The sequence below is a fragment of the Merops nubicus genome, unplaced genomic scaffold, assembly GCF_000691845.1.
Source record: "Merops nubicus isolate BGI_N331 unplaced genomic scaffold, ASM69184v1 scaffold8472, whole genome shotgun sequence".
NCBI lineage: Eukaryota > Metazoa > Chordata > Aves > Coraciiformes > Meropidae > Merops > Merops nubicus.
The window spans coordinates 10801-28087 of record NW_008592804.1 but is presented as its reverse complement, the minus strand read 5'-3'; the positions used below and the strand labels follow the sequence as shown (position 1 = coordinate 28087).

Sequence of the window (17287 nt, the reverse complement as noted above, 5' to 3'; positions counted from 1 at the left end):
CACCCTTTCCTTAGGGAAAGACCAGTAGACTGCTACAGTTATGACAGCCAGGAGGTTCAGAGGTCATGTTGTGGATGATCATCCCAAATTTCAATTAACTTCTGGGTTTGCTGTTCAGTTATTTATTAAAATTTGGTTTACTCTTTTTGTTAGTGTACTTCTGAGGAAATCTAAAGCTTTTTCTAAGCTGCTTAATGCTATGACAAGAAGGATAAGTCTTTAACCTTGTCCGCTCAAAGAAGCTGGAATGGTTGACCTTGCATTGATTTTTCTACCAAGTGAAGTTAAACCAGTGCAAACCCCATGTGGACGGTTCTTTTAATTACAGCCTGACTGACTTTGCTTGGGCTTAAAATAGAAATGTTCACGCATCCACTTCACTTTTCTCAACAAATTTAGCTGAAAATAGCATTTTGAATTCAACTAGTGCCTCATTCTCCCCAGGGCAAATATATCTAAATCTCCTTTGGTGAATTTTTAAGGGGATATTTGATCTCCTGTCCTGATTTAGCTCTTCAGTGAGGGCACAGCAATGACAGGCAGCAACAGGGAGTTCCAGATTCAGCTGGGACCAGGAGTAAATCTCACCTCACATCCCAGCATCACACTCCCCTGTGACACTCACCATGGGAGTGATGGACATGAGTGCCAACCTGTATAGGTCTGCAGCAAAGTCCTTTCTCCTGGGACTATAAAGACACCAGGGAAGAGTATGCATATGATTACTTAGCTTAACGTTGGGTCCTAGTCTAACCCTGAAAAATGTATCCATTTCCTTCTCTCCCTTGTCACACATGGAGAGGTTATTCCTGAGCGTGAGTGAGTTCATGCTTTGGAGATTTTGATCGTTGATTTATTTTGCCTCACACTGGGGAGAAGTTTTCCTGTCTGTCTTTCCAAATACTCTTTAAGTATTTGGTGAGGGTTTTGAAGCCTCTGAATGCATTTTGGTGTTACTCTTTGGGTCACAGCTTCACTACTAGGCTCAGAATAGGTAGAGGGGAGGTAGGATATTCTTATCCCTACAGCATCCTGCTTTAAGGACACAGTTGGCTGTGCTGGGTCTCAACCAATATGACCAGTGTTTAACATAGGGCTACATTTTTTCTCCAGATATGGATTTTTCCAGAAAACTGGAGGCAGCCACTAGGGAGCCTGGATTTTTTTTCAAGCATTGAGCTCAAGTTGCTCAGTTTATAGGCATGCTACAAACGGCTATTTGGGTGCTTTTGAAGTGACCTGATGAAGCCTCTGATTTATCTTAGTCTCGCAGATGGCTAGATCACCTGACTAAAGCCACAAGGGGAAGTGAGAGGAAGGGAAGAGGAGCTAGTTTTGGTGTGTGGGTAGGAATGTACAAGTCTCCTGGTCTCTCTCCATCCCCTTGCTGGGTGCATGTTGCTTGCTGAGCTGCCTCACCTTGTGGCTAGCTCCTGTTCCCTGGTCAGCACCAGGACTGCTGCAAGAGAGCTCCTGTGACTTTGTTGTTGGCAATTTTTGGCTAAGCAGTGCTGACCCTGGAGTTAGAAATAAGTCTATGGTCTGCTAGCTAGCGGTGTGTTGGGGGTGACAGAAGTGACAGTCTCTGACATGAGAACATGACCTTTGGAGGAACAAACAGAGAGGAATGTTAAAGGCTAGCTGTGGTTTACAGCCAGTTATATGTTCTTCTCCATTTCCACAAAGCAAAAACTCCAGGGGAATGCTTAAAGTAGGAAGGATGCTCTTCTTAGGAGAACGAGAAAGAAGCTTAGCCCTAGGCTGTGCGAGGCTCAAAGGCCAGCTCCACATAAAACACACAATGGCCTTGTGTCCTCCCCACTTACATAGTTGCTTAAAACATCGTTAAAGTGCTGGTCCCACAGGAGACTTCACACCAGGGTCCATGGGAATATTTCCTGTCATTTCTCTGCACACACACATGCTTTTTTTAAATAGCAATATTGTGAGCTTAGGAAAGGAAATTGAGGTTGATGGAGTAATACTAATTTATAGCAGCTGAGACATAGTCCAGTGTTTGTTGTCTGCACACAAAAGTATTTATCAGCAGCACACATACTGGGTAATTTTTTTTTTTTTTTCCTCCTTTTTTTTCCTTTCCTCCCTGGAACAGCATAAACTTTTTTTAATACTATGTGTGGTTTCTTATGAATTAAGAAGCAAAAACTAAAAGACAGCCTCTTTGAGCACTATGATTGAAAGACTAAGGTCTTGAGCAAAATAGATATTGTTCTGAAGATCCTCTATGTGTACTGAGAGTTTGAGCTTAGGAACAACATTTGGTCTTAACTGCAATTGAGGATATTAACAGTGTTGTAGGTGGTGGACATTTGCAAGGGCAATCTGGGAGCACACCCTGTTAGTTGATTAAGAACATCCCTGAACAAAAATGTAGTAAAATGTGAGCTTTTAGAATTAAAAAGCCCTTCTGAGCTGAGACCATAGGTTCACAGCATAAAATGAGTTGCTGTATCAAAACTAGTTGTAACATGTCAGATATTCTTTGGTAGCACCCACTACCAAGGGAATGAAATACAGTGAAATACAACAAAAAAGGAATTGCATTTGCCACAGAGTAGATGTGCACACATGAGCTTCTACAACAGTGCACCTGATTTGTGGTAACTGTTGATTGTGTGTGATCAGTTTGCTTTTCCCTTTTTTTATTGATTTTCCTCAGGAAATGAAAGATGCAGGCTAGGCTATTTGTCCTTTATTTGTGTATTTTAAAACTGAAATGAAAATTAATGTGTCTGGAATTGACAGCATGATCTTCATCTTTTTGGCTTTCTAAAATGTGTCATCTCACCTGTTTGGTTCGGTTTTGCATGCAGGTTAAATGGTTTCAGGAACTAGGCTATTTCCTTCTCTCCCTCTCCCAGGATATCTACGTAACAAAACACATTTTGGTAACTTACTCCCATCATAACAGAAATATTGGCATGATTCAGTGATTCTGTTGCAAAAGAACCATGTGATGATTATAGAGTTGAGTTCTGGGGTGGGATAAAGAGATTGCAGCATGCAAGACAGAAAATAAAATGCTTTTATGGGTGATAATTTATTTTAAAAAGGAGTCCAAGCAGAATTTTTGCCTGACTGAGAGAAGAGCAGATGTCCTTTTTTGCACTGTTCACTTTTTCATGGAAAAAAGGTTTCAAATTCCATCTAGGAAGTTTTACACACATATGGCTGATGGTAGAATTATTTAATTATCGCTTCATTGTTATGAGACATGCCAATGTCCCTACATTTGGGGCTTAATCAGGTGGCTGTGAAAGTAATGAGGAAGTTTTGAACTGATTTTGTGGGCAAGTACAGTCCAACAAAGCCAGCATGCCTTTAGGAAGTCTTCCTAGGAGGGACTTGGAGCCCTCTGCACTTCACTAGGTCCCCCCCCATTGGCCCCATGTGTCCTGTAAACCAACGGTTGGAAATTTTTGAAGTAGCACCCACGTGCAACCTGGCCCACTGCAGAGAAGATGGGTCTTGGTGCTGAGCAGGGATCCAAGGCTTCACACAAAATGTGTGTGCACAATGTGCATGCATACACTGATTTTTGGTAAGCCAGAAGGACAGACAGGTGCCAGTTCCCACTGAAAATCAACAGAGGTAATCTCTTCTTTCTTTGCAAATCTCCGTGATCAATACTTGAGTAGAACTAGTGCAGATAGCTCCTGGCCAAGCACAGTATTTAAATAACCTTAAAAATTTTGCCTTAGCTATTAAAGTATTCCAGAACTCCCACTCTGCACTGGGCATTAATTAGGTCACTTGAACATTGCATCCAATTTTGTTGCAACATGAGATTTATTTCATATTTATGCTTTTTCTTCCTCTCTTTCACTGATGCCAGCAGGACTGCCTTGTAAATGGGAATCCATTGTGTTTCTCAGGGGGAGCATCCTGTACAAATAAAAAAGCAACAGAGTAAATCATTTTATAGCATATGGTGGCTTCTAAGCCTCAAAGTACTCAGCTTTCCATAGTGGCAGAGGCACAAATGGAATCAAATGAATAAATTGCCATGTTTTCTTATTACAAACATCTGAATTGAGTTCACCTGAGCAGATACTCTGTTTTGTGATTGCCTGGTATTTGGTCTTCCTTACTAGAAAAAAGATAAAGACAAGGCTTTTATCACCCCATCTTTCTTATATTATGTGCCAGCAAACAGCTGCACATTTAAAACAGGGGAGTGATTATTCCATATTAGGATCCTGAAGGTAGTAAAGTTACATGGGAGAAGGTAGGCTGGTGGTGCTCAGTTATAGCACAGTCTCAGGGACAAGGTGCCTGTGACACAAAAGGCTGCTGTGGTGAGAGACCAGAAGAGGACTGGCAGAAGATACAGGTTTCAGTCCTTCTCTTGACATTTCTTCAATTCCACCCATGACTTCACTGGAAGATTTATCTGATACAGATAATGCAGTGGATTGCTCACAGTTTACAAATTGGAGGAACTCTGTGCAAGATCATCCCAGTCTCTATTTCTCTGCTATCCATTCTTCTAAAAAAATTGTTTACATCTTAGACATCCCATTAGCACATGGACTAGTGCTAATTCTCCAATTTCTCTTGCTGCCTTCTGAAGATGAACGTGGGAAAAATTAGGACACGTATTAAATTCTGAGAGTAGAGCAGAGGTGCATATGGAATCACACTGGATAGTCATTGCAAATGACTCTGACTCTCTGGGCCTCATCCACAGCATGGTACCACTGACTCTTCTTGATGTTTTTAAGAGGATGCTCAACAATTGTTAGGTATTAAGTGAACAGCTAAATCAGCAAGTGACATAAAACCCAAAGCGAGTTGGTCACTACACTGGTCAGAAGCCTGTGCAATCCCTCTACTTCTTTTGCTCTAGCACCTTATTCCAACACGAAACAAAGAGTGAGAGGAGTAAAAGCAGAAAGGGTCATTGATTTCTTGTTACTGTCTCAAAGACAATGTATGAACATTGTCTAACACAGTTAGCACAGGAATGCTCCCTGCTGATCCCAAAGAGTGGGAAGACAGGCACAGAAGACTTGACATTCACAGGTTGCTAGGTCTGTATTTGGAGGGATAAAATATTTGAAAAAAATTGATAATTTCTGCAACTGACTGAAGGGAATTTCCATATGATGTTAATCCTGTCATTCCAGTGCAGTGTTTGTTGTTTTTACAATCTCGCGTACAGAGAGAGGAACATACTTTAACAAAAAGATCCTTCATTCAGGAAGCCTCTGTCTTGGGGAATGCACAGCCAGGCCCAGGAGACACAAGTCATCAATGCCTTCTATGTTTTTTTAATCATTGAGATCAGCACAAAAAGGAAATCAAAATGGTAAGCATGCCATGTGATAAGCATAAAGTTAAGGAGATACACAAAGAATTGTAACTAAAAGGTTAGGTTGGTGACAGGTGACCATACTGAAGGGAGAATAACAGAAAATTTCATCTACAGAGTGAGTTTTCAGAAGTGTCCCCTTCTCACTGGGGATCTTGAGTATTCAGAACAAAACAAGTCCTTTAATAAATGCTTAAAGTTTGGTTTCTGCTAAATAAGGTGGTCCCAAAGAGAGGCATTTTGTAAATGTGGCTCTGCTTAAAGGTGATTGCTATCTTGATGCCCAGTGTGTTCTTGCACCTTGCTTTATTTTGTGTTGCACTTCTCGTGCAGTCAGCAGGGCTCAAATGATTTGTGTTGTCTCTGAAGCGTAGACCAGACTTGTCTGATACGATTTTTTGGTTTTATGTAGTACCTCCTATGGAAGATTGTAAGGAACAAGAGCCTGTGATGGACAACAATATTTCTCTGGTGCCTTTTGAGAGACCTGCTGTTATAGAGAAGCTGACAAGCAACATGGGAAAGCGTAAAAGCTCCACCCCACAGAAGTTTGTGGGTAAGCTTGAAATACGCCTTTTATTATTTTTAGTGTGTAGGTATAGGTTGTAATTTGTAACAGCCAAAAAAAACAAGGGGAAAAGTAGCAGTCTCAGAGCTTGGTTGCAATGGGGAGGGACAACAACGGAGATGGTTAAATCACAGCAAGAAATTCTGAAAATTATTGAATTAATTTTACCAAGTCAGAGAATTTGAAAGAGAAGTCCTCAGAATCATGAAAATTACTTTGAAAATCTTGAGCTTTTTACTGTGCCTTAAGGCTGTTTGGGGTTTTTTAGCTTTTCACTGGCCTTTTTAAGATTTAGACTTACCATCTCTCCTTTCCTTGCCCCAGCAAATAAAAACTAAGGCTCTCATATAATTATCTGTCTCCATATGTGTGTGTGTTAAAAAGAAAAAAAGCCAACACAAAACAACAGTTATCTCAAGACTTGTAACTCACATTAATTTCTTGAGAGTTGGCAACAACTGGTCTGATAATACCGGCATGAGGAACTAAAATTACGTCTTAAAATTGTTCAGCTTGTAACAGGAGACAGTATGGGTAATTTTACTTGGTTTGAGCTGTAGCTTAAAGTTTCTTTTTACTGCTTCTGAGGCAGTGCTGTATGTTAGGAGAGGAGTTGGGACAGAGACTTGTTTGGGTTAGGTGTATGCTGCTGGACTCCAAAGTCACCTAATACACATTTTCCCCACTCACTCCCTGGAAGGACAGTCATACAGAATTTAAGGGTGTCATACTCATTCTGCCTGCACTGAGGACACTTACTGAGAGAGGATCAGAGGGCTGTAAGCAATTAACAGAGCCATTTAGAAAAGTCATTGCCCCTCAGCTAAATGCAGATTCAGATGGATTCGTTAAATCACCACTGGAGGTGGTTTTAAACTAACCCACATGGTTTTGACGAGTAGGGGGCTAGCAGCATGCAGTAGCTCACCTGGGGGGCACTGACACAGTGACCTGGCTGCTCTCGGTCATCTGACCATTCCCAAATATCAGTGCTAAGCCAGGCTTAGGTCAGGAACAATCCAAGCCACAGGAGGAATGCTGGGAGGAGTGATCAGTATGATACTGTTATTAGTTCTTCTGAGATAAAAGCTTAATTCTTAGACTGCTGCCTTTAAGAGTGGTCTGAAATGAATTACTGTCTAGCTGATAAGGGCTTGGAGGATTTACACTCTGATTTAATTTACTGCTGTGACAACAGTTGGAGTTGAAGAGGGTTGAAATGGGAGCAGGACTCTCTGCTGACAAGCCAAATACAGCTTTATGAGATTGTAAACACGTCCCCATCATAGCAGGCTTCCCTAGTGTTGTCTCGGCAAGTGCTGTACGTTCTTGCAGGCTGTGACTAACAGTTAACCATGCTGACACCTAAACTGGTGTGTCCAGACCTCAGAAACATTACAGCCTCAAAAGGAAGAAGGGCAATTCACAGCTCTCCCTCCTTTTGCCCCAGGATGAAATTGTGTTTGCAGTACCTCTCAGAGGTTATCTCTGTAGGGGCTACAGACTTCATCTTGGAGGGCTGGAGACCTTGCTCCCGCCCCTTAAATTGGGGTGTACCCATACCTGCTAACAAAGCAGTGTACTTTACTGATTATAAGTATACCTCACAACTGAGGCAATTCACTTTTTGAATGGTATAAGTTGAATCTGGTTTAGGAAGCTGTAGATCACAGTCTCTTTTTTTAGACCGGGAAGGTTACTTTACTTGTCCACTCACATGCAGTTGACCGTATGTTGGTAATGACTTCAGAGGCAAATTTACTTTTTGGAAATCCTTGCCTGAGATGCACTGTGGCAGGTTATTATTCTCGTCACTAGCATGCACTCCTTTGTTATTAGATAAACCTGCTTCTTCTACAGGTGTAACAGATCATTTTGGTATTCCGTTATTCTGGAGCTAGGAATTCAGGGCTCCATGTGACATGCAGCTTTTTATCTGGATCCAGCTGTAGGGAAAAAGTATCCTCTTTTATACTGTATTTTTCTGCCTTTTCTGATCTTTGATGGCATCACAGTGTTTGAATTAAAAAACAACAGTCTTTTCTTTGCTACTTTTCTTTGTTTGACCATGACCTTACTTTTCTTCCCATTGTCTCCCCAATGAAATACTGTTCAACTCTTATCAGGGAGAACTTGTAATGGTTCTCTTGCTTGCAGGAAATTTTCCTGTGCATACTGCAAATGTGGCACCGGTCCAAAACAACTTAATGGTGTTTATGAGAAGGTCATGTAAGCATAAGCTAAAATGATTGCATGCTACATCTGTCAGTGCTTTACTGCTCTTTCTGATCAGCAGTCTCCAAGGGGCCTTGGTTATGGACCACAGTCTCTACTCTGGCTGAAATTTCGGGAGGAAGGGAAGCAGCGTACAGAAAATACAGATAATTTTTGCGTGAGAAGCTTGGTTATGTATCTGCTATGGAGGTACTAGTCTTACCAAACCTGTTCAATGCCACAGAATCATAGAATCACCATGATTGGAAAGGACCTCCAGGATCATCAAGTCCAACCTTCCTTCCAACATTTCCCTAACCACTAGACCATAGCCACAAGTGCCACATCCACTTGTTTTTTGAACCCCTCCAGGGCGCGCCACGCCCCGCGCCAGCCTGTTCCAGTGCTTGACCACTCTCTCAGTGAAGAAATTCTTCCTAATATCTAATTGCAGTCTTCCCTGGCTCAACTTGAGGCCATTTCCTCTTGTCCTATTATCAGTCATTTGGGAGAAGAGACCAACACCAGCCTCACTACAACCTCCTTTTAGGTAGTTGTAGAGAGCAATAAGGTCTCCTCTCAGTCTTCTCTTCTCTATGCTAAACAACTCCAGTTCCCTCAGCCGGTCTCCATAAGTTACATTTTCCAGCCTTCTCACCAGCCTCGTTGCCCTTCTCCAGACCCGCTCCAGCATCTCCATGTCCATATTACACTGTGGTTCCTAAAACTGGACACAGGACTCAAGGAGTGGTCTCACAAGTGCCAAGTGCAGGGGCATGATCTACTCCTCCCATGGGCACAATCTACTCCCTACTCCTGCTGGTCACGCCATTTCTGATGCAGGCCAGGATGCCATTGGCTTGGCCACTTGGGCACACTGCTGCATCATGTTCAGCTGACTGTCCACCAATACCCCCAGGTCCTTTTCCACCAGGCATTTTCCAGCCACTCCTCCCCAAGCCTGGAGCATTGCCTGGAGTTGTTGTGACCCAAGTGCAGGACCCAGCACTTGGCTTTGTTAAACCTCATACACCTGACCTCAGCCCATTGCTCCAGCCTGTCCAGATCCCCCTGCAGAGCCATCCTATCCTCAAGCAGATCAACACTCCCACTTAATTTTGCATCATCTGCAAATTTGAGTGTGCATTCGATCACCTCATCCAGGTCATTGATAAAGATGTTAAACAAGACCGGTCCCAAAACTGATCCCTGAGGGACACCGCTTGTGACTGGCCGCCAACTGGATTTCACTCCACTCACCACAGCTCGCTGGGCTCTGCTATCCAGCCAGCTTTTAACCCAGCCAAGAGTCTACCTGTCCAGGCCATGAGCTAACAGCTTCTCCAGCAGAATGCTGTGGGAAATGGTGTCAAAGGCCTGACTGAAGTCCAGGTAGAGGATATCCACCGCATTTCCCTCATCCACTAGACGGGTCACCTGATCATAGAAAGAGATCAGGTTGGTCAAACAGGACTTGCCCTTCATGAACCCATGTTGGCTGGATCTGATCCCCCTGTTGTCCTGCACTTGCCACATGATCACCCCCAAGATGAACCACTCCATAATCTTCCCCATATAATGATAAGATTACCACAGTGGAGAATGTTTCTTCTTCTACTTCACTAATATATGGCGAGAATAAATAGAATTTGAACATCATTTTGCATGAAAATTCAAAATTATTAATCTGGTTAGTTATTTTTACAGTTTGGGCTAAAGAGAAACTAAAATTGAAAACCATGTTGGACTAGTTTGTTAATGTTTCTTCTGAGCTCTCTTTTACACTCTCTCTTCCCCATGTTATAATTTCTTTTAGTCTTTTATGTCACACTCCATTTTTAAGGCTCTGACATCTTTGGAACTGGTTCATAATTAAAGGAAGGAATCATTCAGATCACTGGCAATTTATAGTTTTTTATACTCCATTGTCTGCAGTGGAGTGCCTAAATGTAGAAGATGAAAAGTATCAAAATAAAGTTTGCCTTATTCAGCCAAGTAGCCCATAAATGTTGGGTATTGTTTCTTGATCTATCTAGTCTACAAAGGACCAACAGTGTGTTTGGCAGCTGGATGAGACACCCACCAGATGCAGTTAGTTATTCACACGTAGGAATGATACAAGTGGCCCAAGAAGGTCACAGAGACCAATGGACTTTTCCATTTTCATTTCTTCTTTCCCACCATGCCAAAGAGACCACGTGCCTCCTGGAGCTGTCCTCCAGTCCCACTTCAGCCCCAGCTGAGAAGGAGCTGCTCAATTTCAAGTGAGGCTGGAGATCTCTCACATTACAGAGACATCCATCCTGTCAGCTACAGGATTGTTTTCAGCCATCACAGATTATCAAGACTGCAACCCTATGGCAGAAACACTGAAAAGAGGGTGTTTGATGGCAAGAATCACCCTTGGGTCACGTTAGATATACAAAGGCCATCTTAATAGCACCTTTTGCTATTTCCTTCCTTCATTCCCTATTTTTCTCCAGATATCTAATGTGTAACAGAAGAGTAATGTTCTACATTATGCTTTCTTTCAGTAAGCTGTAAGTGTAACAGAACCATCCACAGGGAAACGTAGTGAGGTACCTGAACATGGTGTCTAATCAGAAGCGTGTGAGCAGTACTGGTGAAGAGAGCAGGAATTATTCGCCTCTTTCACTTTAGACTTGCTTTTAATTACCTTACTGATCAGGGCTAAGTTCCCAACCAAAAGTGATGCAGCATCTCCAAGGATAACCTGATTGTTCCATGGGTAACGTAAAGTTATTTCTCTCTTTATGCATCACTTTAAGGTAAGCCAAACTAAGTGGAATGAATTATTATAGTAAAAAATAAAATGCTGTGTGATACTATATTGAAATGTACTAATGCTATTTGGAAGAGATTTGGGATTATGGTTCTGTTTCTTTCTTATGATGATTTATACACATTTTGTTCCAAACAGTTTTGGCAAAAGGTGATATAAGATTTTTTGAGTTCTTTAATTGTTGGATAGCCAAACCAGTCATATGTAGTGACTCCTTGAATTTATTAACTTATACTATTAAAGAAAAGTCTGGTTGTATGTACCAAGGCAATGAAAAGTAACAAAGAGAATGAAAACCAACTGGAATTATTTATTAGGCTTTGTAAAATTATCTTTAAAAGTTGACTGACAACAACTGGCTAATATTTGTGTGTGTACACATACAAGCATGTACATCTTGTATCTTACACATTTAGTTACACGTATAACCTCTCCTATTTAAAAAGAAGAGTTATTATTTGAACTGTCTTTGTACTGATGCTCTAAAGCCATCACTGGGAAGGCAACGCTGCTGAGCTGAGCCGTGATGTAAGTAGCGGGAAGTTTGTTACCTTGAAAGAAGAGCTGTGATATGTAACATGCCCTGTGACTAACGTAACCTACCAGCATGTGGTCCTGGTTTTGCATATCTGTAATGCCATTGATTTTAAAAGGTTACAAGGATGTGAGTTTGGATTCACATAGTGATTAGTCAGCCAACTTCATCTTCGTTATGTGTTTGGTAATCTTGTGCCAATGAAAGGTGCTTTTGCCTTTTACCAAATGAAACTAAGCTATACATGTGGTTTTTCTGTCTTTTTTTTCTTGCCTAGACACTGGGGCATGTGTGTCATTTTTTATCTCAGTCCAAAACATTGGGGTAGGAGATTTTATTTTTTTTTTGAGAACTACAAAGATACTATAGCCTGAGAATGAGAAGACAGCACAGTCCCCAGTACTCCCGTTGCTTGCTCTGTTCTGTGGCAACATTCAAGCATTTTATAGTTCTTCTGCTGCTGGAAAGATTTACGTATTGTGACTCTACAGTTGCAACCATAGCAGCCCCCTGTACCTGTTGCTTAGGTTTCTTGCTATGCAGCGCTGTTGAGAGCTATGTGTGAGGTACCTTGGAGTGTGGGAGACATGTGGAGAGTATGTCCAATGGTATAAACCATGGGAGCTTCATGCAGTCCCCTCCTCTGTCAGTTGATATGCATTTCCTAACTTGAAGCATAGGCACAGTCAGATGGGGTGGAAGATTTGGAATCAGTCTGGAGGTGGCTGCAGCCACATGCTTCACCAGGAATAAAAAAATGCTGTTGGTGAGGTTGCTGTTTTAGCCAACTCGGGACAAGCTTTTTTGGAGGTCAGTAAATAAGTAGGAGGCAGCTAATGTTGGACTCTGGAATGAATATCGCCCTAAGTCAGGGGTTTTCTGTCCCTCCCCACCCCTTTTACAGAGAATCCTTGGAGTTGATTATGTTGATTTTTCTCATTCATTTGCTCTTGTCCTTTAGGTGAAAAGCTCATGAGATTTGGCTATCCAGATATTCCCTTTGATATGAACCTAACCTATGAGAAGGAGGCTGAGCTGATGCAGTCTCACATGATGGACCAAGCCATCAACAATGCAATCACCTACCTTGGAGCTGAGGCACTTCATCCCCTGATGCAGCACACACCAAGCACAATTGCAGAGGTGGCCCCGGTCATCAGCTCAGCTTATGCTCAGGTCTATCATCCAAACAGGATAGAAAGGCCCATTAGCAGGGAAACAGCTGACAGTCATGAGAACAACATGGATGGCCCGATCTCCCTCATCAGACCAAAGAGTCGAACCCAGGATAGAGAGGGCTCCCCCAGCAATAGCTGCCTGGATTCTACTGACTCAGAGAGCAGCCACGAAGACCGCCAGTCCTACCAAGGAAACTCTGCCTTAAATCCCAAGAGAAAGCCAAGTCCGGCTTATATGAAGGAGGACGCCAAGGCTTTGGATGCCACAAAAGCTTCTAAGGGCTCTTTAAAGGATATCTACAAGGTCATCAATGGAGAAGGGGAGCAGATTAGGGCTTTCAAGTGCGAGCACTGTCGCGTCCTTTTCCTGGACCATGTCATGTACACCATCCACATGGGCTGCCACGGCTACCGGGACCCGCTAGAGTGCAACATCTGTGGCTACCGAAGCCAGGACCGCTATGAGTTCTCGTCGCACATAGTCCGAGGGGAGCACACATTCCACTAGGCCTTCTCATCCAAAGGGGACTCGTATGAAGTAGAAGAACTGCACATGAAGAAATACTGCACTTACAATCCCACTTTTCCTCAGACATTGAGACACTTATTTTGTTGTTGTTGCTGTTGTCGTTGCTATTGTTTAATTATTATTATTAACCTTATTTTTTGTGGACCTAACCTCATTTGCTCTGCTCAGCTTAAGAATGGAAAGAAGGAAGGGAAGGGATGAAAGAGGGGTTTGCCGTTGCTGTCACTTTGGGGAGAGCGACCCTCCTCGCTCTCTGTGGGAATTGGAAGGCAGTCCATTTCTGTCTCAGTCAGCTGTACGTTGTGTCCTGTGTTGGGAGATCGCTCAACCCTGCTAGGTGCTTTAAAGTCCCGACGAGATGCCACTCGTAGGATTTCAGAGGAATAGGTAGAATCATGTCAGAGGAGAGCCCTTTTCAAACGTGTAGGTACGCTGCGGGGTTTCGGTGGCTGGAGGAGGGGCGTGGGGGGGAACCTTTGTTCTGCAGGATAAACGATTCTTTTCAAAGCAAAACGGTTAGGGATTTAGGAGCATGAATCAAAGTCAATATTCCTTTCAAAATTACTTTCTAGGGTGAGCTGTTTTCCTGGGTTCAGTGTGTATTCCCCTCTAGAATGTAAAAAAAAAGGAAAAAAAAAAATGTATGTCTTAACACTGTACCACATTACAGCAGTTTAGTTTCATAAGTCCGAGGGCCTTCTGTGGTAAGTCTGAGGATTTGTATTTTTATTTTCCTTAACTTATGAAGCACCTTTTTTAGAATTGTTGATTTGCTGTTACTCCATGCCTATGCGTTGACTCACTGGCTTCTTAGGGACCCTTGGGAGCCTTACTTATTTAGTTGCACCCTATGTTTCAAGAAATAGCATTTAGAAATAACATTTAAACTTGCTTCTAGGACAGTAAGTGGCCTAGGAGTGGGTGAGAGAGTCTGTAGTTTACTCAAGAGGTTCTGCTGCTCTTCTGAAATAATTTTGTTTTAAAATCATGGATTTTAAAATGACAAAAGTACTAGTAGCAAAGTGTTCTTTAAATATAGGTATATTTAGGTATATAATTGTATAAATACTTTCTCATTCTGTTATCACAGTGTTAACCTCTTGGCAACAGCCTAAACTAAGACTTGCAGCTGGGAAAGTGCTGGGAGCCAGATCTTGGCCAGCATTAATCCTCTTCGCTCCATTGAATTTAATAGAACTGCCCCAACATCGGGATCTGAGCCTCGAGTGGGTTTTTTGGGTTTGTTTTGATGACATCTTATTTGTAATTTGCTGAACCAGTGACTTCCTTTTGCTTTCAAGTCATCAATCCTGCTTTAATTTAGGGGTGGAAGTGTTTGCAGGTTTTGTTGGATAGCCCTTGCTCTTGGGGAGCACAGAAGCCCTGCAAACAAACACGTTGCGTATGACCTTCCCTATTTCTTCAGAAAGTGAAACATGGACATACAGCTGCCATGCTTTGATTTGCATTTGCAGTTTTAGTTTTTATTCCTAACGTATTAATTTCACTGTAGGGAACTCCAGAGCAAGTGCTTTAACTCCAGACTAGACAAGGAAAAAAAAAAAAAAAACTACCAGTCTGTTTTGTTTCCTTTCCTTTCTTTCTCTCCCAATAAGTAACAAAGGCAGCAACTACCCGGCAAGTTTCTGGTTGTATCAGTAAAAACTGGGCTTAAACCTACATGACAGATTGCCATTGAAACCCAACTGTTTGTACCAATCACAATTGAAATGTTGTTGTTTGGCAACAAGAGCACAGCTTGAGAATGGAAAGATCTGCATGGGTTTAACCCCCTCCGTGCATGCAGCCTCCATGAGCTTGGTGAAACCTTTTCCAAAGTCTAAAGTTACTAAAGTATAAAAGAGAGAGCAAGATCAGGCCAGAATGAATTCCCATCTGCTCACTTCAATCTGCATACTCGATGCATGTGCCAGTTTGCTGTTCGTTTTGAGGGTACTGGTTTTCTTCTCTTCCTAGACCAGGAGCGTTTGAAAGTAGGAGCTGAGTGGTATTGATTGAAATCTTTTTATGGTGACATTCTTGGCAGCTAGAAACTGTGTTTAGAAAGGATACAGTAGATCATGGCCAGATTACCTGATGACTGCTTCCCAGCACTGAAATGCTATTAAGTAGGAGCTGGTAAAGTCTTGCAGTAGCCTATTAATTATAATACAATATGGAGAGAAATGTCATCTTGTGTAATGTGAGAGCTATCAAGGCTGGGAATATACTGGCTTTGGAGAGACAGATTTAAAGACCTATTCCCAACATTGTTCTTAATGTCATCTGGTTCCTCCCCCTCCTTCTTTCTTTGTCCTAGTGTAAAGGAGACTCAGGCAAATGAACCACTCCCATCCTCCAGGCCATTCTGGTTTTCTTGTGCTTGGTGTAATCAAAGGAGTTTGTGCAGCATAAAACTGGGGAGATGCTGGAGGGCATCACTTTTATTCCATATGGCTGATTCTCTGCAGCTATAAAGGTTGGCTTAGGAGGCTGCTGGCCATGTTCTGCACCAGGATGTGCTTGGCAATTCAGAAGAGGGGAGGTTGCTTTTGCAGCATGTAACCAGAAAAACCAAAAAGTGTTTGTGCTTTCTGCTGAGGCAGGAATGGTGTCCTAAGAACAAGGTGCAAAGGGAAAGGTGCAGGGCCTGAAGGTCACTAGGCTTGCATGAGCCTCCAGAAGCACACGTGCCTGAGCCAGAGGAAAAGGTTGCCGGCAAGACCTCAGTCTCTGGGGGACAACACTCCATTCTCCCTTCTGTGGTCAGTGGAAAGAGCATGGGCTATGGTTTATTGGAATAGTTAGCACTAGCGGAAAAAGTGTTTAAAAAATTCTGCCTGTGTTTGGGAAAGCACCAGAATACGGGAAAGGCGGAGAATCTCTTGTGTATCCACAAATAAGTTGGCTGCAATTATATCTGCAGTTTGTTAGCATGCGCTTTCATTCATTGATGAATCATTGATACCTCCTGTAGTGTGTGTTCTGTAGAGGCTGAGAAGATCAGATGCAGAGGCTCAGTGGTTTTGTAGGTGGCTTCAGTTAAGCTTGACTTCTTGTTCCAGTGGTAGCATGTGAGATCTGTGTGTGTGAGCACTGCTGTGTCCTGGTATCACAGGCACAGAGAGCTGAGGAGCCAGGGGGGGAGACATGCTGGTTTAGTTACCTTCCAAGAACTGCTGGGTTTGGAGAGCAAGATGCTGAGGTGTTGCATTCATTTTTATTATCAGTGTGCTTTTCTGAACACTCACTGAAATTTTTCATTCTAGAGCTGGGGAAAGGAGAAAGATTAAATTCTAGTTCAAATTTTGAACAAAGTTTTGGACTAGTTTTTATTTTAGCATTCTTTTACGACTGAAAATTATTGGAGGGTTTATATAAAGCAGTTTGCCCCTACACAGAAATGTGCAAAATGGGACCTTGGATATTATTTTTTTTTCTTGCTTCTCTCTGCAGATTTCTAAGAAAAGCTCTTGAGTTTTGTCGAGTTCATTAGCCATTCACAGTGTACTAGGAATTTCAGTAGATAATCCTTGGCCTGCAGATCCATTTGTTCTAAGTATTTGGTGCTGGAAATCGAACCTGGACTATTTTTGTTGGACTCTCTGGAAATTCTTGGAATTGGGCTTCCAGTTCAAAACATGCATTTTCAAATTTAGAATTGGCTTCCTGTGAGCATTCCCCATTTTCATTAGAAAAAAAAAAAAAGGCCATTCTGCACATATTCTTGCCAGTAAAACCTTTTGCTTCTTTTTACATTGAAAGTGAAAAGAATCTGACTCAATTTAGAGAATTACAAGCCTATTAATTGCAATAGAAATGTGACTGCTTATTCTGCTCTTGGTATGATCCATATTCTTGGAGCAAAGGGCATTATCTATGTATCTGCTGTTATGGCTAATAAATTTTACAGCCACCTCTCTTTGCAATCAGTTAGGAGTGCCCATCAAAACAGATAGCATTTTTCAGTAAAGCCACCTCTTTACTCAGTAACTTATGGGATTAAAACAATTTTATTCTCCTTAAAAAGCTCTTCCATCTATGATGTGATGTGAACGGTGTGTCTAGGCATTGACCTCTATTGGTCTGTATTAGAGAGAAAGAATCTAAATTTGATAATTGGCC

General features: G+C 42.1%; 1 protein-coding gene across 1 annotated transcript in view; it reads left to right on the top strand.

The window, feature by feature from the left end:
- Positions 1–13428, top strand: part of IKZF2 (IKAROS family zinc finger 2 (Helios)) — a gene marked incomplete at its 5' end in the record, with an annotated part of 15153 nt that extends 1725 nt beyond the window's left edge. The window contains 2 exons of the mRNA XM_008935253.1: positions 5748–5891; positions 12417–13428. Coding sequence (XP_008933501.1) covers positions 5748–5891; positions 12417–13141 — 869 coding nt within the window. The remainder of the gene's footprint in view (positions 1–5747; positions 5892–12416) is intronic.
- Between the last annotated feature and the right edge of the window lie 3859 nt (positions 13429–17287).